The following is a 25,298-nucleotide window of genomic DNA, read 5'->3' on the forward strand; positions in this document are numbered from 1 at the left end:
AAAAGACCTCTCAACATCTTTCTCACCTGGTCGTAACACTAATCATAAGGTAACGAGCTGAGGAGGGAGACACCCGAATCCTATGAGTAGCCTAAGAATCCTATGACTAGGGTAATCAAGAGGTTGATGAGGTGAATAATATAACCAAGGCAGGATGAGATCAGGGAAGGCAATAGATTGGAGATGATGTAATTAAGAAACAGTTTATCAAGTAAACTGTATAAAATGACCACTGGAACAATGTACTAGCAGAACCCATTACAATCATTCATGAAAGTAGGACTTCTCCTTGCCTGCTCATAAATAAAGATCGCTCGTTGGTACAAGACATCCGACTCTCAAGGCGCTTTTGGGTACCGGGGCAAGCCCTCACCCTTAAATTTGCCGTAGTCAGCAGGATACACCACATCGGGACTGTGACAGTGAGGAGACCAATCAAGGGGTGAGTACCTTTTATTTTACCACCCAGTGTTAGGAAAGGTCTGCCTCACAATCACGGGACTAGTACTTTAAGTGGGTATCAAAGAACCAACGCCTGGAGACTCAAGTGCTGAGCGATCAAAGCGCACCAGGGTAGTAGGTCACGAGTTGAGAGAACCGGGCAGAGAGCCGCGCTCAGAAAGCCGCAATGCAGAGCCTCACAGTAGGTGAAGCCATGCAGGGGATTTAGATGTATCCCGAAGGCCGTTACCATGCAGAAGACCACGCTGAGAGAGACCGCAAGGCAGACCTTCACAAGAGGTCGAGCTGCGCAGGGGATTTAAAGGGTACCCCGTAGGTCCATATACCGCGTAGGGAATTTAAAGGGCATCCTGCAGGTCAATACTGCTTGGGCAGACCACACACTGACAGAATTGGGGAGCGGAAGGGTCCTTTACCTTATAGCAGATGAGAACTTGTCCAGTAAAATGAAAAAAGATGGATTGAAATCTAACAACCCCCCAGAAGTACAAACAGCATGGTGGAAGGGCCAAAAGAAAGGTCTGAAGGATAAGGCAATTAGGATCGGAATCAATTCTCAAATGGGACTCTGCTGGTGAGTCCACAAACATTTCCAAAAGCAGAAACAAACTAACAGCCAATCCAGAAACAAGTCCAGAGATAGAAACAAATTTCAGGAAACGTTTGGTAGAAATTACATTGGAAATACCACAGTAGTTTAAAATGCTGTTGAAAGGACAAAAGAAGAAAAGTGTGCGTGTGTAAGTCTATGTTGTTGTTTGGTATCTTCGTGTGTTCAGAAATTGTTGAATGGTAAATGTGAATGTGTGAAGCCTCTGAGTGAAGTTGTATTAAATTGGTGTAAGTTGAAAGAAGCTAGAAGAAGCTATGATAAAGAGGAGCGTCTTTCTAACTTGCTTTGTTTGGTGGTAGTGAAATGTATGGGGTGGGTCTGGGTTGTACAGATTTCAGACGACCCTGTCAGTGAGGCAGAACAGTAGATGCAGGGGTCCACATGTAAAGACAGATAAATTTAAGCAGTCTGGCTGTTGGTGTATCAGGCTAAGTGTAAGCAGCAGGAGGAAAAGCATAGAAAGCTGGAGTTAGAATTGAGTAAATTAAGGAAGGAGAAGTTAGATAGGTGTGCCATGGTTGACAGGACAAAGAGACAATTACAGAAAGAAAGGGATAAACAAGAGGAGGAATGACCCATACATATAGAGGAAACAACTCAGTGGGCTGGGAAAGTGGAGTTCCTGAAGGCATATTGTGCAGATATATCAAGGGAAAAGAGAGATTGTTGAAGCAGAGGTGTAGTGAAGTTGAGCAGGAGCAAGATTTACTCAGCCCTACCAGAGGAAGGGAGAATGGCGGAGATGGGGTAGCATGTAAATAAAGTGAATGTATGTAAATATATATTGGGATTAAAAACTTGGGGGGAGATGTAGTACAAGGGTATTAAAGGGTTAATCTTGAGAATGTAAAGATTACTGCCCACCATAATGAGATAAGAGATCGTGGGAGAGACTCGAAAGCAGTTACAGCGTGACTTTTCAAGGAGACACACAGGCTAGTGTGGAGTGTATATAGTTACTTTCCAATAAAGATGAATGTTTAAATAATATAGTCTATATTATTAATACAGTCTGGCTAGACTGTATACAGTGGCAACATAAAGAACCAAATATATAACAGGTTGCATCACCTTTGTGCCTCTGTCTGGGGCTCTTGTGGAGGGGCGAGTAGCCATACCTTCAGGAGATATTCCCTTTCCCCCAGTATCCATCCAGAGACTTTGGGGATTGGAGTGAAGAGCTGCGACAGTCCGGATTGGCGCAGGATGAACGAGTCATGGCAGCTGCCAGGAAGGAGAGCACACACATGGAGGAAACTCTTGTTGTGGTCACAGACCAGCTGAACATTGAAGGAATGGATGCCCTTCCTCTTAATGAATCTGACTGGCTGGTCACTAGGTGCCTTGATGGGCACGTGGGTGCAATCAATGATGCCCTGCACCCGTGGGAATCCAGCAATAGCGACTAAATCCTTTGCCCTCTATGCCTGTGAGGCCTCATCTGTTGTGAAATGAATGTACTGTCCAGCTCTGGCAAAGAGGGTGTCAGTAATCTGCGAGATGAAGTTGTGTGCAGCCGTTTGCGAGATGCCACTAAGATCCACAGCTGATCTTTTGAAGGAGCCAGAGGCATTGACTTTGACGGCTACTGGTAGGATATAGCAACTAGTGCAGCGAGGTGCAAGATCTTCAATAATGAGGGCACAGATGTCTGACTGTCTGCCTGGAGAGCCGCAGTCTCCTGTGGCCCTAGTTCCTGGTCATCTCCAGGTAGCTCCATCTTAGTTGTTAGATTCTCTGTTGAGGGTGTCCTTTATCCTCCTTTCTCTTTTCTGCACCCCCCCCCCCCACCACCCCCAACCACCGCCACACCCGCCGTGCACAGGGCCGGGTGCCCTTACTGTGCAGGATGTTGCTCTTCATCGCCACTGGGCCCAAAGTCTTACAGTAGTGCCCCCATTGCCAGCTGCAATCTTCCTTGTGGTCAGGCGGTCGCCCAACTGTCAGCAGCCTTGCCCCCTGCTCTTCCGCCCCCATGACACCAGGAGGGTGATGACCCCCCTGAACTGCCTGAGCGCTGACTGCCCACTCTGCCCATCACTTGTGCTGCACCAAGGGCACCTCTCTTTCAATGGCTGAGTCCCCCTCGGTGTCACTCATCCTGTGCTCGCTGACTTACATTGGCTCCTGGTTAAGCAATGCCTTGATTTTAAAATTCTCATCCTGGTTTTCAAATCCCTCTATAACCTGACCCCTCCCTATCTCTATAATCTCCTCCAGCCCTCAACTCTTCGAGATATTTGTGCTCTTCCAATTCTGGGCTCTTGCGCATCCTGGATTTTAATCATTCCACCATTGACGATTGTGCCTTCAGTTGCCAAGGCGCTAAGCTCCCGAAACCTCTCTGCCTCTTTTTCCTCCTTTAAGATGCTCCTTTAAACTTACCTCTTTGACCAAGCTTTTTGTCATCTGCCTTAATGTCTCCTTATGTGGCCCAGTGTCAAATTTTGTTTGATAATGTTGCTATGAAGCGCATTGGGACGTTTTACTATGTTTAAGGTGCTATAAAAATAACAGTTGTTGTTTTTGATTTGAAAGTAAAGGAGAAAGAGGGAGACAGAGAGAAAAACAGACTACTGATTACACAGCTGTTGTAGCTCTTGTTTGGTGTTTTACAAACTTAACTTATTAAACTCAACGACAGATGTTTTTCTTTATTGTAACCGAGTTTAAATAAAGTTGTATTTTTAAGCAAACAGCCTTTAATTATTTCACATGATTATTAGCTGCTTATGATGACAGAATAGGTAAACATTCTAATTGCTAACTGTTGTCAGAGACAGATAGACAAAGTAGAACTCAGCATCTTCCCTCATTTAAAACTAATTGCCACCTGCATTTTGTTGCTAGTAATTAGAATGTTTATATTCTGTACAATTGCAAATATTTTTTAAATGTAGGCTATAACTAATTTTCAGCTCTGTTCATTCAAACACAGAACGGCCTTTCGTTTTGGAAATATTTTGGTGAATAGACAGTGCAAAGATTTATATGGCACTTCTTAAAATGGCTATGATATTGCAGAGACACTTATGATTGGCAGATGTTCTTTCAAATCGGCTGGACTTTACCTCCTGAGCCCTATTTTCAAACAGACACATGACACTGGCAGGTTTTTTTTGGACTAGTCAGATATACCCAAACTGAAACGACGTTATGATCCCTTCAGAGAGTGAAAAATGGATGGCTGTGAACCAATTGAGCTCTTGTTACATTAACTCACTTGAGTCCAAAGTCTTCAGAAATCAGTGAATCAATGACTGTCTTGGAGCAACAACACTTTTTATTTTAAAAAATGCGACATTCAAGAAACAAAGTGACATTTTACAAACAATGCATCATTTATGTAATGACATGGCTATGGCACAGCAGCACCATTCACATTGTGACTCACCCCTTGGCACAATGGGTATTAATAAAGAGCTGACTTAAGATCCTCACAAGTCTGCTGGAAATGGCAAACCCATGATAGACTTCTCGTTGCTCAAGTATGTCCAAGATGTAAATGATTTAATTGTCTTTGATGGGTCCTCTCATGACTGAAGAGACTGGTGTAGGATTGCCATGGATGTCCACAAAACTGGTAGTTCATATTGACATTGTTGGTGCTTGAGGGAACTTGGAAGCTGCGCCACCTCTAGCCTTCCTCTGGGCACGTCGGATGTCGCAGGTTTGGCGCAGATGGTCCTTGAAACATGCCGAACAAAATTTCAGTGCTTGCCTCCATGTTGACAGGTCAGTTGCAGTGTTTTCCCAAGAGTGGTGGTCTGCAATGCAAAGTTTGTAAGGCTGTTTTTTTCGGGTGTCCTTATATTGTTTGTACTGACCACCTTGATGTCATTTGGCCTGAGACAGTTCTGCATAGAAGGACTGCTCAGGGATTCTGTAATCATCCATGTGGAAGACATGGCCTGCCCATCTAAGTTGAATTTTCTGGAGGGTAGTCGCCATGCTGTTGAGCCCAGTATGATGGAGCACCTCGTTGTTTGTGATTTTGTCCTGCCATCAAATTTTCCTAATGGACCTTAGGAGTTTTTAGTGGAAGCATTCCAGCGCTTTGATGTGGCACCTATGGCAGACCAGGATTCTGTGTCATTCAGCAGGGTGGTAAGGATAATGGCCTGGTAGAGTTTGATTCAAGTCTTGAGCTCAATGCCATGCTGCTTCCAGACACAATCATGGAGTCGACTGTATGCAGAACTTGCTGTCTGCATGCGTGCATGGATATTTTCATGAATAGTGGCATCTCTAGAGAGCACACTATCTAGGTAGGAGAATATTTCTACAGCCTGGAGACTGATGCCATCAATGGGTTTATAATAAAAGCAAAATACTGCAGATGCTGGAAATCTTAAATAAAAACAAAGTACTGGAAATATTCAGCAGCATCTGCAGAGAGAGAAGCAGAGATAACATTTCAGATCTGTGACCTTTCATCAGAACGGTTCTGATGAAAAGTCACAGACCTAAAACGTTAACTCTGCTTCTCTCTCCATCAATGGGTATGTCTGGCGCTTCATAGCGCGTGCCTGGTGCTGGCTGAAACACAACCTCGGTCTGGGAGATACTGATTTGGAGACCAAAGTTTCTGGCAGCACTCGAGAATTTACTTGCCATAGACTGGATGTCTTCCTTGTTGTGGGCAGCTAGGGTAGTCAAATAAACATACTTACATACAAATTAGGAGCAAGAGTAGGCCATTCAGCCCTTCGAGCCTGCTCCACCATTTGATAAGATCATGGCTGATCTGATTGTGGCCTCAACTCTACTTTCCTGTCTATGTGCTATAACCTTTGACTCTCGTCAATCAATAATGTATCTAATTCAGCCTTAAAAATACTCAATAGAATTCCACAGATTAACAACCCACTGAGAAAAAAAATTCTCCTCGTCTCAGTCTTAAATGGGAGACCCCTAATTTTTAAACTGTGTCCCCGAGTTCTAGACTCTCCCATAAGGGGAAACATTGTCTCAGTATCCACCCTTTCAAGTCCCTTCAGGATCTTGTATGTTTCAATAAGATCACCTCTCTTTCTTCTAAGCTCCAATGGATACAGGACCAACCTGTTCAACCTTTCCTCATAAGATAACCCCTTCATCCCAGGAATCAGTCAAGTGAACCTTCTCTGAACTGCTTCCAATGCAATTATAACCTTTCTTCAGCGAAGAGACCAAAACTGTACACAGTACTCCAGATGTGGTCTCACCAACGCCCTGTACAACTGTAGCAAAACTTCCCTTTTATACTCGATTCCCCTTGCAATAAATGCCAACATTCCATTTGCCTTCCTAATCACTTGCTGTACCTGCATCCGAACAGCTGATGGAAATGAACTAACCATTGATAAGGCAGCCGTAATGAAAGGTGATGTGAGCACTTTGCTGAGCTCCTCAACAGAGACTCCCACATCTCAGCAGATTCTCTGCATCAAATTGAGCAGTTGCCTGAGAAAGAAAGCCTGTACCTGCATACAGAAGCTCTCTGATTACTACCTCTGTGACTTGGGTGGAGACATGCAGTCTGGAGAGACTGACGAGCTTCCCTGAATGGAACCTAATATTGATGCCTGCAAGCATGTGTCTGGTGGCTTCCTTAACATTGCAACAAGATTGAAAATTTAGGGAGCCATGACGCATCCTTGCTTTACACCAGTGGTAACCGCAAAGCCATCGGATATTTCACCACAGGCACAAACATGTCCAACCATGCCATCATGTAGTGGGCGCAGGATTCTGACAAATTTGTACAGACATCCTAGCTTGGAGAGCAAGTGCCATACTGTCAAAAGCTTTAGTTTGGTCTATGAACAGCAGATATAGATCCTGATATTGCTCTATGCACTTTTCTTGTGGTTGTCTTGTTACAAATATCAGTTGTCCCATGGTTAGCCCTAAAACCAATTATACCCTTGTGAGGATCTCCCCTGCGATTGAGAGAGGACTTATTCCTTGATAGTTGCCGCACACATTTTTGGATCCTTTCTGCTTCTAGATGCTGACTATGTTGACATCCTTGAGGTTCTGTGGAACTTTTTCCTGATTCCAGATACTCTTGAAGATGGCTGTTTGTTAACAAGCTCTGTACTATTACACTTCCAAACCTCTTCTGGCATGCCATCTGAGCCAGGGGCTTTGCCTTATTTGGTTGATTTGATTGCCTTTATCACCTCTTCAGTGGAAGGAGGAAGAGACAGGCTTTCTTTCTCAACTGCTCAATTTGATGCAGAGAATCTGCTGAGATGTGGAAGTCTCTGTTGAGGAGCTTGGCGAAGTGTTCACACCACGTTTCTATTACAGCTGCCTTATCAGTGGTTAGTTTATTTCCATCTGCTGTCAGGATAGGCACAAAGGTTGTGGTGGGTGGACCATGTACAGTCTTCAGCACATTGTAAAAACATGGATCATGCCTCTCAGCTAGATGTTGCAGCTCATCAGCTTTTGCATTCTGCATTTCTCTTAAAGCACACTGGAGCTTCTGTTTATCATTTTTATCGGCTTATTCTTGATTGTTGATTGTGGAGTTGCTAGAAGACTTGCATGTGCGAGCTGTTTCTGTTTGAGAAGATGGGAGATGTTTTCATCATTCTCATCAAACTAATCTTGGTGCTTGTGCTTGCAGTATCCCAGGACATCTACTGAAGTCTTGAAGCTCTGATCATAGAGCTGTTACCATTCATCTTCTATGTCACTTGGGGGAGGAAGATCAAACTGCAGAGTGATGTTAAGTTGCGTAGCAAGGTCTAAGGCAATAGTAACACCCATTGTGCTGAGGGGTGAGTCACAGAGAGCTGACTGCAGATCCTCATAAGTTAGCTGGAAGTGGTAAACTAAGATCTCAGTGACTGGTACATTTTCGATGAATGACAAACAATCACTGAGTTATGTCAGTAACAAAGCTAATCAAGTTCTGCAATGTTTCTCAGGGGCATTTGATGACAATTCAAACAAGCAGCTGCAACGCTGAATATATGATTGTAGTCACATTTAAAATATTGTGTTCTCTTTTAGGCATGCTACCTTCAAATGCACATGGATTATTGGAGAAGGCTTGGAGGAGGTCTAAATAAAGTACTTTGTATCTTGCTTGCAAAGTAACAAATATTTAAAATTGCACAAGCTGCCCAAGGTTGCGATCTCCTTTCTGCTAGCTTGTTCACATTAACATAACATTGGGACATTTGAATAGAGCTCTCATGTTGCTTGACTGTCAGGTTTAGATTATATTTGACAAACTTAGCATCTTTGTGTCTGAGTTCCATACATCTCACTAAAAATTTGGAACACTCGGAGGCTGAAGTGGGCAGAAAGAGTCAGGCCTGATGGAAAGGGATTGGAGAAGGGTAGAGAGGGAGAAAAGTGGAGAGATGAGGAGAGACAGGGAGGGGAAAAGGGTTCAAAAGACAGTTGAGAAAGAGCGATGCAAGAGAGAGTGAGTGCACGTGAGAGGGTGATTGTTAGAGAGCAAAATAGCAAGCACCTGAGCCAGGAGAGAGCCATAAAAGGGAAAGCGAAATTGTGCATGTGAGGTAGAGAGAGCACTCAATAATGGATGAGCTCTTGAGACTGCATGAGAGAGAAAGCATATAAGAGAGACAGAGCACACAGAGAACAGCATGCACTGAAGAGAATTTGTGAACTCTCCTTCCTTCTCTCCTATAAGTCGCACAAGCACGAGAGAGAAAGAACATAAGAGAGAGTGGAAATGATAGAATGAGCAAACAAGAAAATGAGAGTATGTGGGCATGCGAGAGCATGCATGAGCGCCCTGGAAAGGTGAACAATCACAGCATGAGAGAGAGGAAAACAAAAGGAAACACACAAACACAGTTACACTTGACTGAAATCTTGAGAAAACCTTACAAGGTTTCGTCAGTTCTCATGTGAAAATAAGCCTCAAACTTTGTCATAAAGTAATACAAGATGCAAAATATTTGGAAAATCAGTTTCTTCTCATCCACTCATTGCATTGTTTTTCCTCAGTAGTTATACAGCAATAACAGTTTAAGTTAATCAGCGGCAGACACCCTCCTCAATGCCTCAATGGGTAGCTGCAGGCACTCAATCATATAGATCAGAAAGGCCTGACTTAGTCAACTCAATCACGGTAATCATCACTGGTTGTGTGTGTGGTGTGGGGTGTATGTGAGGCATGTGGTATGGGTGCGTGTGTGGGGGGAGGGGGGGTCGTGGGTGTGTGTGGGGGAGGGAGGGGGTGCGTTCTCAGTTGGTCAGAGTTGGGTTCAGCTTTGAAAGTGCTACAACTGAAATGACTGAAGACATGTGCTGTCTCTAGGTTTACACATGAAGAATTGTCACTTGGGTGAAATATAAGGGAAAAGCGTTTCTGTCCATGGAATTGGACCTCAGCATGTCTTGCTCTCTATAGAAGGGGCAGGGATTAGCAGAAAAATTGGATGGAAAAATTGGGGAAAGAAATGTTTGTTAATGGTGGTCCAATTTTTCTGGCATATAAAATAGAAGGCACCTTGCATATGGTGATTTTGCAAAACTAAAATTATTCAACGTGCAAGGTGTGATTCACAGTCAAGTTCTCTAATTCTATCAAAAGTAAAATTGACTGAACAGCTCTTTCAGGCAAAAAGTCAAATAGCCTTTGATGCTTCTATAGAAAGGTATAATACAGTTTTCATTAAGCAACTTTAAAGTGCATCATAGGTTCTTGCATTACAGAAAGGCATAGACTGGGAAGCAGCAATGATGAATGATTAGGCAGTGCGCTTTTCCACCCATCTCCACCAGAGATGGAGCCTCTACTGTAAGGTATAGGTACTCCACAATCAGCTCAGCTAATAGCTGATATCTATTCATCATACACAGCTATTGAATCGAACAACCTCAATCCCACTCTCCTCACACGTCAATAATTTCATTTTATCGGATTTGTGACACTTTACCTTATTTATCCAGCAGACAATGGCATCTTCAATGTCATATGGAAGCTCTGTGGCTGGGAAGAAGTTTGTGAACTGCTGGATGCAGGAGACCACTTTCCCAATGCTGATCATTTCCACAGTGTAAGCCATCATCAGAGTGTCAATCATAGCCAGGTGAGCGCTCTGTAAAGGGAAAAAATTCAGAGTAGACTTCAGTAAATGTTACAATTGTATGAAAGGCCTGGAAATTCAGATGTGCCTCACAATGTTAACAGCCCACGCTCAAATGGGAAAGTCCGAGGAGCCCCAGAGTTTGGGCTTCGGACTGCATAATAATGTAGATGGCGCTGCAATATTAGCCCGCACAAGCTCGTGCACCAATTTCCAGATAAGTGATTAGGCTGGAACACAGGGTCTTGAGGAGTAAGGGATGGGCCTCGGAGTCCATGATCAGGGATCAGTGGGAGGTGAGGGATCTAATAGGAAGACTGCTGACCTTGGGAGTCAGGAATGCGGTCGGAGACCGCAGGACCAGGAGTGGCGGTGATTATGGTAAGTACTTAAACATTTTTACTTACATGATGGCAGCCTCAGCGCAAACCAAATTTGCAGCAGGGACCAGAAGCAGGCATTAGGCTCCTTATTTGCATATGCAAATCCACTAATGCCTGATTCAGACTTGGGTTATAGACATTTCCTGCTTGTCCTTTACCAAGATAGTGTCCAGCGTGCTTTGCTGTAGAACTATGTGTGCGCATATCGGATGCCATTTTCGTCCCCAAATAGCACCTGTAGCACCCAAAGATCGCAACTGATCCCAATTCCACACCCAGAACGTGTATTAAAGCTGAAATATCAGAAGTGCCAGCTTTTTCTTCATGATCATGCTTCAAAGCTTCTGGTGCTTCACTTTGTTAAATTCAAAGAGGCACTAAGTATGTCCCTACAAGCTTTGGTAAGATTATTAGCTGGGTACATCTCCAATCACTAAACATCACATAAAAATCACATAAACATGGATGCTGGTTTCAACACTAACAGATTCCTTGCAAGGGGAGCAAGTTGATTTCTTTTTGTAGCTTGTTTTACAATAGTCTAAAATAAAATAAATAGTTCAATATAATTACCTATGCACTAATGATTAAAGAAGAAATAAAATGTATTTGGACCCCAATTTTCTGCTCTGGTCTTTAATCACCTACTGTTTGAGTCTTTACAGCATATGATTATAAGACATATCAATTCCTTGACTGGATAGTGGATAGTTACTGCATTTAAAGAATATTGCTTACTGTATTGCAAGCTGTTCATCTGTAACTTGCATTTTTATAGTGTTTTTCATGACCTCAGGATGTCCCAAAGCACTTTACAGCCAACGAGGTACTTTTTGAAGTGTGGTCACTGTTGTAATTTAGGGAAATGTGGCAATCAATTTGCATGCAGCAAGGCTCTACAAACAGCAATTTGGATGACCAAATAATCTGTTTTAGTGATATTGGGTTAACATGTATTACTCTGAGGTCCCCCGCTTCGAGAACAGTGAGATTGCAGAATACAACATACCCATCACCACCACACCATTCCACACTGCCTAAGATCAGTTCCTAACACCTGAGCCCCACAACTCGCTAACAAAGACCATGCATTCCTCACTAGATGTACCACCACACCTGATGATGCCTGATCTCAAGCCCAGGAGCTCACAGGCTGCGTGAAACCTACCTTAGAGCCATGCCATACCTGTACCGGGTGCTCTGACCCCATGCACCAACCAGTTATTGTGCTGCAGGAATGCCTTCACCATCTGGTTATTCCCAAATTGCCAGGGTGGTTCACCATGCACCAGTTTCCGGGTTGCTGTGCCTTACCATCCACCACTTTGATGAAGTAGACACATCCAATTAACAACGCACCAGATAAGTGATGTACCATATGGCCTCACAGATCCTTCCCTTGAGCAGTATAGCTTGAGATGTATTGTACCAAGATCCCCACAATGGCAACACAATCTGAAATCCCAAAACATGATACTGCCCAGCTCTTCTGCTCATCCAGGTCTTGTTTCAGACACAGATCTGATTTCCAGCTCTTTCCAACCTCAAACCTATATTAATATACTCCGTACAGAATGAAAAAAGATTTATTCTTTGTTATATCTTCCCCACCCTTCCCCTGTCAGCATTCCAAAGGGATCCTTCCCTCCACAACACCCTGGTCGACTCCTCCATTACCCCCACCACCTCGTCCCCTTCCCATGGCACCTTCCCCTGCAATCACAGGAGGTGCAATACCTGCCCATTTACCTCCTCTCTCCTCACTATCCCAGGCCCCAAACACTCCTTTCAGGTGAAGCAGCGATTTACTTGTACTTCTTTCAATGTAGTATACTGTATTTGCTGCTCACAATGTGGTCTCCTCTACATTGGGGAGACCAAACGCAGACTGGGTGACCGCTTTGTGGAACACCTCCGCTCAGTCCGCAAGCATGACCCCGAGCTTCCGGTTGCTTGTCATTTCAACACTCCCCCCTGCTCTCATCTCTGTCCTGGGATTGCTGTAGTGTTCCAGTGAACATCAACGCAAGCTCGAGGAACAGCATCTCATTTACCGATTAGGCACACTACAGCCTGCCGGACTGAACATTGAGTTCAATAATTTCAGAGCATGACGGGCCCCCCATTTTACTTCAATTTTTAGTTATTTTTTCTTTTTTATATTGTTTTTTGTGTGTTTATTTTATTTTATTTCATCTCAGTTTGTTCAGTTTGCTTACCCACTTTTTTTTTAATATTTGTACTTGCTGCTGTTCAATTTTCAGTCGGTTAACACCCTATCTGTACTAATGCTTTGTCTTTCAACACATCATTAACATATTGTTTGCCTTTGCTCCATGACCTTCTGGTCAGCTATTGTGACCTTGTCCTATCTACACCTTCTCCTTTGTTATCTCTTGCCCCACCCCCGCTTTACTTGCTTATAATCTTTCACATTTCTAATATTTGCCAGTTCTGAAGAAAGGTCACTGACCTGAAACGTTAACTCTGCTTCTCTCTCCACAGATGCTACCAGACCTGCTGAGTATTTCCAACACATTGTTTTTATTTATTCTTTGTTGACAGCTTCAGCAAAATCCTGGTATACTTTATATGTCAATTCCTTGACTGGATTAGTTACTGTATGTACAGAATATTTCATACTCTAACATTGACTCAATTATTGATTTATTGGATATTTTATATGCTAATCCAGACCAAAGTACGGGAAGTCCTCATCAGGGAACTCCTCTTTGCGGACGGTGCTGCATTAACATCTCACACTGAAGAGTGTCTGCAGAGACTCATCGACAGGATTGCGGCTGCGTGCACCGAATTTGGCCTAACCATCAGCCTCAAGAAAACGAACATCATGGGACAGGACGTCAGAAATGCCCCATCCATAAATATCGGTGACCACACTCTGGAAGTGGTTCAAGAGTTCACCTACCTAGGCTCAACTATCACCAGTAACCTGTCTCGCGGTGCAGAATTCAACAAGCGCAAGGGAAAGGCTTCCTCTGCTATGTCCAGAATGGCCAAGAGAGTGTGGGAAAATGGCGCACTGACACAGAACACAAAAGTCCAAGTGTATCAAGCCCGTGTCCTCAGTACCTTGCTCTACGGCAGCGAGGCCTGGACAATGTACGTCAGCCAAGAGCGATGTCTCAATTCATTCCATCTTCGCTGCCTCCGGAGAATCCTTGGCATCAGGTGGCAGGACCGTATCTCCAACGCAGAAGTCCTTGAGGCAGCCAACACCCCCAGCATATACACCCTACTGAGCCAGCGGCGCCTGAGATGGCTTGGCCATGTGAGCCGCATGGAAGATGGCAGGATCCCCAAGGACACATTGTACAGCGAGCTCGTCACTGGTATCAGACCCACTGGCCGTCCTTGTCTCCATAAAGGCGGGGCTAAAGCGTGGCGAGTCAAAGAGACGTAGCAGTTGGCAGGAAAAAAGACAGACGCGCAAGGAGAGAACCAACTGTGTAACAGCCCCGACAACCAATTTTATCTGCAGCATCTGTGGAAAAGTCTGTCACTCTGGAATTGGCCTTTCTCGCCACTCCAGGCACTGCTCCACAAACCACTGACCACCTCCAGGCGCTTACCTATTGTCTCTCGAGACAAGGAGGCCAAAGAAACAGAAACAAGAAACAATGGGCATTCATGCTTATTTCATTCATTGATCCATAATTGGATACAATAAATCAAGAGCGGGATTAGATGCATTAGAGATTCTTAAGAGAACATTTAAGTTGCTGACCCAATGTATGTGTTACTATATTCGACAATCCTGTACAGTACTAAGGAGGTGCTGTGTGTATGAGGTGCAGTCAGATATTGATTATGGGGCCCTGTCTGATCCCATGTGCTATTTGAAGAGGAGCAGAGGAGTTCTCTCAGTGTTCTGGCCAATATTTATCCCTCAACCAAAACCACCAAAAACAGATTGGCCTGGAATTTCCTGGAACATTAACATAATATAACAGAGCAAGAACAGTTTTTGTCAAGTTTTTCTCCTAAGAAATTTGCACATTATTGATTTATGCCATTTTTATGCTGAAACGCAGGTGGGGGAGAACTTCCTCAATCATTTGCGCCACTTCTGAGACATATCCATTGAAACCCGCTAACACTCTTTTACATAGCCTCACTCCCACACGAAGACCAGTTTATGCGAGTTTTCCGCATTTACGCCAGTAATGTGCTGGTATAGATTTGGGTGCAAAACTTTGCGTGAAGTGTGGCCTGACATCACCGATAACGCTGTAACTGAGATTTCACAGGTGTATCTGCAAATTACTCTGACAGCAGACCAAGTTACCAATAGATGAGGTGAGTGACCTTTTTGTTTTAAAAATTGCTCATCGAGAACTGCACTATCCTTAATCTAAGAGCAGTCAGTCTCTTGTTTGGATCCTGCTCTCCCTCACATGCTCAGAATTAAGCAGCTCGAATGACACTCCCAATGAGCATACATAATAGAAGAGGGAGAGGTGCAGCAGAGACAAGTGGTTTGGAGAGTGAGGAGCCATAGCAAATGACAGCGGCCCATTCACTATTATCCTAAAGGTGGCGCTGCAGTTGTCCTTGCTTTACAATGATTTTTACTTTCCAATATAGATAAGAGGCTCCACAGGAAATTTCACTGTGTTCCTGTCAGCAAAATGGGAATAAAAAACAGCAGAAATTTGCCATTATTTCTATCTAAGTGGGTTCCACTAAATTCAGGGCCTGTTAATTTTTCCATTTTCAGTCTCAGATTTTAATACTTCAGGAAAATTCCAAGATGTTTTCTGTATATTAAGGGCAAGAGGCTAACCAAGGAAAGAGTAGGGCCCAAAGTGGCAATCTGTGTGTAGAGCCGGAGGACATAGGTGAGGTTTTAAATGATTACTTTTCATCTGTGTTCACTATGGAGAAGGAGGATGTAAGTGTAGAGATCAGGGAGGGAGATTGTGATATACTTGAACATATTAGCATCGAAAGGGAGGAAGTATTAGCGGTTTTAGCGGGCTTAAAAGTGGATAAATCCCCAGGCCTAGATGAGATGTATCCCAGGCTGTTATGTGAGGCAAGGGAGGAGATTGCAGGGGCTCTGACACAAATATGTAGATCCTCTCTGGCCACAGGAGAGGTGCCAGAAGACTGGAGGACAGCGAATGTAGTACCATTATTCAACAAGGGTAGCAGGGACAGACCAGGTAATTACAGGCTGGTGAGTCTAACATCAGTGGTTGGGAAACTATTGGAAAAAATTCTGAGGGACAGAATTAATCTCCACTTGGAGAGGCAGGGATTAATCAGGGATAGTCAGCATGGCTTTGTCAGGGGGAGATCATGTCTAACTAACTTGATTTAATTTTTTGAGGAGGTGACTAGATGTGTAGATGAGGGTAAAGCAGTTGATGTCGTCTACATGGACTTCAGTAAGGCTTTTGATAAGGTTGCACATGGGAGATTGGTTAAGAAAGTAAGAGCCCATGGGATCCAGGGTAATTTGGCAAATTGGATCCAAAATTGGCTTAGTGGCAGGAAACAGAGGGTGATGGTCAAGGGTTGTTTTTGTGAGTGGAAGTCTGTGACCAGTGGTGTACCACAGGGGTCGGTGCTGGGTCCCTTGCTGTTTGTAGTGTACATGAATGATTTAGACATGAATATAGGAGGTATGATAAGTAGGTTCACAGATGACATGAAAATTGGTGGTGTCATAAATAGCGAGGAGGAAAGCCTTAGATTACAGGATGATATAGATGGGCTGGTAAGATGGGCAGAGCTGTGGCAAATGGAATATAATCCTGAGAAGTGTGAGGTGATGCATTTTGGGAGGACTAACAAGGCAAGGGAATATACAATGGATGGTTGGACCCTAGGAAGTACAGAAGGTCAGAGGAACCTTGGTGTACTTGTCCATAGATCACTGAAGGCAGCAGCACAGGTAGCAAAGGTAGTTAGGAAGGCATATGGGATACTTGCCTTTATTAGCCGAGGCACAGAATATAAGAGCAGGGAGGTTATGATGGAGCTGTATAAAACGCTAGTTAGGCCACAGCTGGAGTACTGTGTACAGTTCTGGGCACCACACGATAGGAAGGATGTGATTGCACTGGAGAAGGTGCAGTGGTGATTCACCAGGATGTTGCCTGGGCTGGAGCATTTCAAATATAAAGAGAGACTGAAAAGGGCTAGGATTGTTTTCCTTCGAGCAGAGAAGGCTGAGGGGAACATGATTGAGGTATGCAAAATTATGAGGGGCATTGATAGGTTAGATAGGAAGAGACTTTTTCCCTTAGCGGAGGGGTCAATAACCAGGGGGCATAGATTTAAGATAAGGGGCGGGAGGTTTAGAGGGGATTTGAGGAAAACCTTTTTCATCCAGAGGGTGGTTGGAATCTGGAACACACAGCCTGAAGGGGTGGTAGAGGCAGGAACACTCACAACATTTAAGAAGTATTTAGATGAGCACTTGAAACATCATTGCATACAAGGCTACGGGCCATGTGCTGGAAAATGGAATTCGAATAGTTAGGTGCTTGATGGCCAGCACGGACACGATGGGCCAAAAGGCCTATTTCTGTTCTGTATAACTCTATGACTCTCAATGTATGTATACAGGTTACACATTTCCCCACCACCTTCCAACTTTCTCATTTCGATAGTTTTAATATGAAAGAAAGAAATTCCACTGAATGATTTGGGAATCGTGCTGACAGGTCAGAGGGCAAACATAAATATCATACTCGGGATAATTTGTAATAATTACCCATTTTCTGCCATTGGAGGGGAAAAGTAATCTACATTTATTAGAGTACACTCTGATGACAGAAATCAGTTACTGCATCCCCATAATTGCTGACTGGTTTAAAGCGTGGCTACCCGACTAGACCCGACGATATGTGTCTGGTTCGGTTCGGGTCAGGTCAGGTCTCTCTTCCGAGTCCAGCATTCGGGCTCAGGTCGGGCTGGACGTGGACAGTGCTGCCTTGCTCCGGGAAGTAATCTTCAATTGAACATTCAGGTCAAGGCGGGAAACATGCAGTTTGGACTTCGCACTCTGTAGTGAGCAAGTGAGCGTTTCTATGACGTCATCGTATTCATGCTGTAGCTTCCATGCATCCAAAAGTGATTCTATACTACAGTGCACTATGGATGCTCCTGTGTGAAAGTTGCGGGGGGGGGGGGGTTATGGGGAACGTGCCAGTGGTTCCTGGTGACGAGATCAAGCTCAGATTCCCAACTCCATCTGCACAATTCTGCAGGAATGACCTGCTGCCGGAACGGATGAACAGGATCACAACATTTGGATAAGGTAGAGCTTTATTACAGTAGCCAGGTTGGGTCAGGCGCGGAAAAAAATTAAAGAACTTGGGCCCGGGTCAGGTTTCGTTTTATACCCGAGCAGGGCCTTAGACTGGTTTGCCACAAGTGACAATCCATGTGCTTCTGGAGCAAATAACGGTACAGTTCTTCACGTTTAGTCTAAGCAATAAAATACTGCAAATGACATCTATAATTTTCCAACAGATGTAACTGTAAACATTTCTGTGACAGACTCAGTGGTTCATACTACAATCCTGCCAGATGTTGACCATAGTGTATTTTAATGTTTGACAGCTGCATCTTAGTCTAACACTTCAAGCCTCGACAGGACTACACAATTACTGCACTGCCTACCTTCTAAGTACCATTCTCACAAAAAATACACTATATTTCTAGGTTAATATCGAGAGTGCATTTTGGTCAAACCTTTATGTTTAACTTTTTGCTAACAGTCATCAAATCATCCTGTCTCATCACTAAACAATGCTTAGAAGAAAGCACTTCCTTACCCAACAGAACTGTGATGTCACCTGACCAGATTTACAATCTTCTACTGAAGTCCCTCAACTCAACATCATTTCAATGAGGAGGTTCCTATTTCAAACAAACAAATGAAACTGCTATGAGATCTCCACTGTCGCCAATTATCACCAACATTTTAATGGAAGAGTTTGAACAAGCAGCACTTCAATCAGCTCCTCTTCAACCTAAACTCTGGCTCCAATATGTCAGTGACATATAGGAGAGATCTTCATCGTTCTTAATAACCAACAGCCGATTATCAATTTCACGATGGAGACGGAATAACAACTTTCCATACCATTCCTGGATGTTCTCATTACCAAGTCTCATAATGGCATACCAAGTCTACTGCAATCCCACTCATCCTGATAGATACCTAAACTACTGTTCTTCATCATCCCTCCTTTCTTCAATCGGTCTCCAATATCCTCATCAGAAGAGCCTACTCCATTAGCAAAAAGAATCAGCAAGAACTGTGCCATGTCAAGTTTACACTTCAACTCAATGGATTTCTTTCCCACAAGATCAACACACGTTCACCCATTACTCACACTGCAACAACTACCTCAACCAAGACAAGACTCAGCCTCCCATACATTGGCTCCTCCTCAGACTGCAATGTCTACTCAAGTCAGTGGATTTAGAAGTCCAACATAAATCATCCAAGAAGCTCCACTCCATCCTTCATACCCACAAAAGACAAGAAACTATCTCACAACAAACCAGGAATTTACAGCAAACCATGTGACGGGACTCGTCTACATCGGAGAAACAGGCTGCAGCCTACACACTAGACTCAAGGAACACCAAGCCTGCTTCAAACACAGTGAATGGGACAAGTCAATCATCATCAAGCAAGCTCAACTCAATAACCACTGCATCGAATGGTCCAATTCCAAACTCATCCATTATGCATTGGCATACCAAACGTGTTAGGGAGGCTATCTAGATCTATCAACGCCACACAGGCCCCCAAGACAGTGGCCTGCTCATCAGTGATATCAGGCTACCCCTATTCAAGAAACACCACCACCTGCTCTGCAGTCAACATAAACCAACAAAAACAATCATATGTATCAACTTACCACGAGACACAATAGCTGACCAATCAGCAGCAAGAAAAAATAGCATGTACTGACCTATCACAGACCAATAGCAGCAAGAACATATAATTATCGATCAGCAGGAAGATCCCACCACATTCCCATTCTCCACCTGTTCTAGTTATTTCTCCAGATGACAGGCACAGTAGACTGCCCAAAACATCAAGGCCTGCCAATTCTTCTAAGAACTCCCTTTTCAAGGAAACACTGCTGTTTTCAGAGCATATTCACAAGATGCAAAACTAAAATTGTCTCACACAGAGTCATCAAATCTTTCTGTCTTCTCCTTCATCCTTTGATCTACCAAGACAAGCTCTTCCAAGTTAAGGCCATAAATGGCTGTTCCTACAATTTTCCTCCTCTGCAAACCGTGATTAAGAACTACAACTCAGCAGGTGTGTGACTGAGTTTGGGCATTCCCTGCATTTATTGTTGTGATATTGGCAATCCAATGCTTTGTGCTGACTACACCAAATAACTTTTTTTTTTTTAAAAACTGCTCAACCCATCCATTAAAAATAACCTCACAGTTGATCCAGCCCTGTCCTCTCAGGAAGTCCACGGGTGATATCAGGAAGGAGTTCTTCACGCAAAAGGATAATGGAAATCTGGAACTCTTTCCCCCAAAAAGCTGTTGAGGTTAAGTCAATTGAAAATTTCAAAACTGAGATTGATAGATTTTTGTTAGGCAGCGGTATTAAGGGTTACGGAACCAAAATAAGTAGATTTAGTTTAGATTTGGATCAACCACGGTCTAATTAAATGGCGCAAGAAGCTTGAGAGGTTGAATGGCCTACTCTCATTCCTATGTTCCTCACACAGTACCACAATAAATATATCAACTAAACTTTTTTTTGCTATTCTCAAGTTGAGGTTTGTAACTATCCAAGTCAAACAGTACAGTTTCCAGTCTGGCTCAGTTGGCAACACTCTTGCTTCCAATTCAGAACATTATGGGTTCAAGTCTCTCTCCATGTTTGAGCACATAACCGAGGCCAACAGTTCAGTGCAGTACTGAGGGAGTTCTGCCTTATTGGAGGTGTGGGACTTTAAACTAAGACACCATCTATCTGGTCAAGTGGATGTAAAAGGGCTTCACATGCCACTATATGCTGTCCACATCCTAATTCGCACCAAGACTAACCTTCGGGAGCAGAGGGGGCTGGAACCGGACCTGCGAGGAAGCAGCTAGACCCGGGAAAGAATAAATACAGCGCCGGGCTCAGGGCCTGCACTCATCTTCGGGAGCCGAGAGAGCTGGAACCAGACCTGCGAGGAAACAGCTAGACCCGAGAGCGAATAAATGCAGCACCAGGCTTGGGGCCTGCACTTAGTTTCAGGAACTGAGAGGGCTTGAACCGGAACTAGAGGAAGCAGCTAAACCTGGGAGAGAATAAATAGAGTGCCAGGCTCAGAGCCTGCACTGATCTTCGAGAGCTGAGAGGGCTGGAATCAGACCTGTGAGGGAGCAGCTTTTCAGGAATCGGCACACGCTGGCTGTTTGAAAAAAATTAAAACAGTGACATCACAGGAAAGCTGTAAGGTGATTGGTTGGTGAGTAACTGCTAGGTTAGTACACTACTGTTAGGGTGCGTGTGTAAATAGCTACAAATTAGAAAAAAACTTCATTAATATTTATTGAACAACTTTATAATTAAAAGCACAGAAGCAGAAGGGAAAAGCTGGTGAGTCTACTGTTCTGCTTTATTTTAAAGCAGTAAGGTTTATTACTGAGATTATTACTACTATTGGTAACATTTTAGTTTTGGTAGGGTATATTAAAAGCGGTAAGGTAGATTAGTTTTGGTAAGTGTGACATCACAGGGAAGCAGGTAGGTGACTGCCTGCGTGAGACCTCAGAACTACAAACAGCATGAGAAGGGAGAGACAGCGGCGAGGCACAGGGAGCTAGTTGGTGATTATCTGGTGGGTATTTTCTTACTTTCTTTTTTTCTCTAACATTTAAGTCTATCTACTAAGCAGAAGCTAAAATACCAGTAGTCGGTAGGTGGTTACTCATTTGTTCATTATATTTATACCCATTTTATTGTGTTTATTTAACTTCCAATTTTAATGCAGTAAATAAATAATTCGAGGCATGGCAGGATTGCTCAAACCTGTCGAATGTACATCCCTGTGCCAAGTGGGGACTCCAGCATCCTACCCATGTCCTTGACAACTACATGTGCAGAAAGTGCCACCAAATACAAAAATTCGAGCACCGAATCTTGGAACTTGAAGAGCAGCTGGTGTCACTGAGGTGCATTCGCAAGGATGAGAGATACGTGGATACCACATTTCAGGAGGTGGTCACCCTGCAGCTTAAGAGAGAGCAGGCAGAGGGGGACTGGGTGGCTGCCAGACAGACAAGGAGGACAAGGCAAGTAGTGCAGGAGTCCCTGGAGGGCATCCCACTTTCTAACCAGTATTCAATTCTGAGTACCGATGGGAGAGAGGGTTCCTCTGGAGTGTGCGAGAGTCATGACCAGAGCACCATGGGTGGCTCAGCTGTGCAGGGAGGCAGGAGAAAAGACACGAGAGCAATAATGGTAGAGGATTCTACAGTGAGGGGAAACAGACAGGCATTTTTGTGGTTGCAGATGTGATTCCAGGATGGTATGTTGCCTCCCTGGTGCAAAGGTCATGGATATCACCGAGCGGCTACAGAGCATTCTGGAAGGCAAGAGTGCACAGTCAAAGGTTGTGATTCACAGTGGTACCAATAATATAGGAAGAAAAAGGAGTGGGGTCCTGCTGGCTGAGTTTAGGGAGTTCGGAAAGAGAGTAGCAAACTGGATCACAAAGGTGGTAATCTCCAGATTACTCCCAAGGTCACATGCTAGTGAGTACAGAAATAGGAGAATACACCAGATGAATGCGTGGCTGCAGAGAGGGCTTCAGATTTCTGGGGCATTGGGACTGGTTCTGGGGAAGGTGGGACCTGTACAAGCCGGATGGTCTGCACCTGAATAAGACTGGGACGAATATCCTTCCAGGAAGGTTTGCTAGTGCTGTTGGGGATGGTTTAAACTAGCTTCGCAGGGGGATGGGAACCTGAGGGCAGTTTCAGATAGGACAAATTCAGAGCAGGGAATGGGAGGCAGAAAATTAGCAAGTGACTCTGAAAGACAGAACAAGCAAAGGTTAAAACGTGTGCAGCACAGGAATTTAGCAGTGTTAAAAGGTATTTATTTAAATACAAGGAGTATAGTAAATAAAGCTGATGAGCTGAGGGCACAGATAGACACATGGCAGCATGACATCATTGCTATAATGGAAACTTGGCTTAAAATGGGAGCTCAATATCCCTGGATGGAGAGTTTTCAGGCAGGATCGAGAGGGGGATAAAAAAAAGGAGGGATGGTAGCAATATTGGTTACAGAATCAATAACAGCTGTGAGGAGGGATGATATACTAAATGAATCATCAAATTAGGGTTGAGCTCAGAAATAAAAAAGGGTCAGCCACACCACTAGGACTGTACCATAGACCCCCAAATGGTGGGGGAGAGATAGAAGAACTAATATGTAGGCAAATTTCTGAGCGCAAAAACTATAGGGCAATAATAGTTGGGCATTTCAACTACCTTAATATCAACTGGGATACAAACAGTGTGAAGGGCACAGAGGGCACAAAATTCTTGAACTGCATTCAAGCAAACCTTTCTAGCCAGCACGTAACAAGACCAACGAGAGGGGACGCAATTCTAGATTTAGTCTCAGGAAGTGAAGTTGGGAAAGTGGATGAAGTAGCAGTGTGTACCATTTTGGAGATAGTGACCAGATTATAGTTAGATTTAGCATTATTATGGAAAAGGTCAAAGATAGAACAGAAGTAAAAGTTTTGAATTGCGGGAAGGCAAATTTTACGAAGCTGAGTGGTGATTTGGTGAAAGTGGACTGGATACAACTACTTGAAGGAAAATCAGCAACAAACCATTGGAGGCATTCAAAAGCAAGATTCTACGGGCACAGTGTAGACATGTCCACACAAAGATACAGGGTGGTTCTGCCAAATCTAGAGCCCCTTGATTATCCAGAAGCATACAGGGCAAGATAAAGCAGAAAAAGAAAGCTGATAACAGTCACAAAAACTTCATACTTTAGAAAGCCTAGAGGAATATAGAAAGTATAGGGGTGAAGTAAAAAAGGAAATCAGGAAAGCAAAAAGAGAGGACATGAAAATATATTGGCAGGTAAAATCAAGGAGAACCCAAAGATGTTTTATCAGTACATTAATGGCAACAGGATATCTAAGGAAAGGGTAGGGCCTATCAAAGATGTACAAGATAACTTATGCGTGGATGCACAAGACGTGGGCAGGGTTCTTCATGAGTGCATTGTATCTGTCTGCACAAAGGAGAGGGATGATGCAGAAATTGCAGTTAAAGAGGAGGAGTGTGAAATATTAGATACGATCAGCATGATGGAGAGGAAGTACTAGAGGGTCTGACATCCTTGAAAGTGGATAAATCACCAGGGCCGGATGGAATGTATCCCAGGCTGCTAAAGGAAGCCAGGGAAGAAATAGCAGATGCTCTGAGGGTCACCTTCAAATCTTCACTAGATACAGGAGAGGTACCAGAGGATTGGAGGTCTGCAAACATTGTACCATTGTTTAAAAAAGGGTGCAAGGGATAGGCCAAATAATTATAGGCTGGTCAGTCTGACCTCGGTGATGGGCAAATTATTAGAATCAATTTTGAGAGATAGGATAAAGGCAATGATTAATAAGGGATAGTCAGCATGGATTTAAGGGAAGGACATGTCTTACTAACTTAATTGCATTTTTTGAGGAAGTAATAAGGAGGATTTTTGAGAGTAGTGCAGTGGATGTTGTCTACATGGATTTTAGTAAGGCATTTGACAAGGTCCCACATGCCAGACTGGTCAGAAAAGTAAAAGCCCACGTGATATAGGGGAATATGGCGAATTGGATCTAAAATTGGCTCAGTGACAGAAAACAAAGGGTAGTGGTCGACGGATGTTTTTGCAAATAGAAGGCAGTTTCCAGTGGCGTTCCACAGGGCTCAGTGTTGGGACCCTTGCTGTTTGTGGTACATATTAATAATTTAAGCCCAAATTTGGGAGTCATGATTGGGAAATTTTCTGATGGCACAAAAATTACACATGTCGTTGATAAAGAGGATAGCTGCAGACTCCAGAATGATATCAATGGTTTGGTTGAGTGGGCAGAAAGGTGGCAAATGGAATTCAATCTCGAGAAGTGTGAGGTAATGCATTTAGGGAGGGAAAACAAACACACAATAAACAGGAGGATATTGAGAGGGGTACAGGAAGTGAGAGACCTTGGAGTACATGTCCACAGGTAAAGAAGGCATATGGAATGCTTTCCTTTATTGGTCCAAGTATAGAATACAAAAGCAGGGATGTGATGCTGGAACCATATAAAACGCTGGTTCGGCCACAGCTAGAGTATTGCGTACAGTTCTGGTCACCACATTACAGGAAGGACATAATTGCTCTGGAGAGAGTAAAGAGGAGATTTACAAGAATGTTGCCAAGGCTTGAAAATTGCAGCTATGAGGAAAGATAGGATAGGCTAGGGTTGTTTTGCTTGGAACAGAGGAGGCTGGGGGGGGTGACTTAATTGAGGTGTACAAAATGAAGAGGGGCAGAGATAGAGTAGACAGGAAGGACCTGTTTTCCCTAGAGAAGAGGTCAATTACCAGGGGACACTGAATTAAGGTGATTAGTAGAAGGATTAGAGGGGACATGAGGAAATACGTTTTCACCCAAAGGGTGGTGGGTGTCTGGAATTCACTGCCCCTATCAGTGGTGGAGGCAGAAACCTTCAACACATTTAAACAGTACCTGGACCTGCA

The 25,298-nt window shown here is 43.8% G+C and overlaps 1 protein-coding gene across 3 annotated transcripts in view; it reads right to left on the reverse strand.

The window, feature by feature from the left end:
• camsap2a (calmodulin regulated spectrin-associated protein family, member 2a) overlaps window positions 1-25,298 on the reverse strand; it is a 234,924-nt gene that overhangs the window by 111,659 nt on the left and 97,967 nt on the right. For all 3 annotated transcript variants that reach the window (XM_068037604.1, XM_068037603.1, XM_068037602.1), the window contains exon 3: window positions 9,991-10,152. In XM_068037604.1, coding sequence (XP_067893705.1) covers window positions 9,991-10,152 — 162 coding nt within the window. The remainder of the gene's footprint in view (window positions 1-9,990; window positions 10,153-25,298) is intronic.

Source organism: Heterodontus francisci, chromosome 8 (genome assembly GCF_036365525.1).
Source record: "Heterodontus francisci isolate sHetFra1 chromosome 8, sHetFra1.hap1, whole genome shotgun sequence".
NCBI classification, from domain to species: Eukaryota; Metazoa; Chordata; class Chondrichthyes; order Heterodontiformes; family Heterodontidae; genus Heterodontus; species Heterodontus francisci.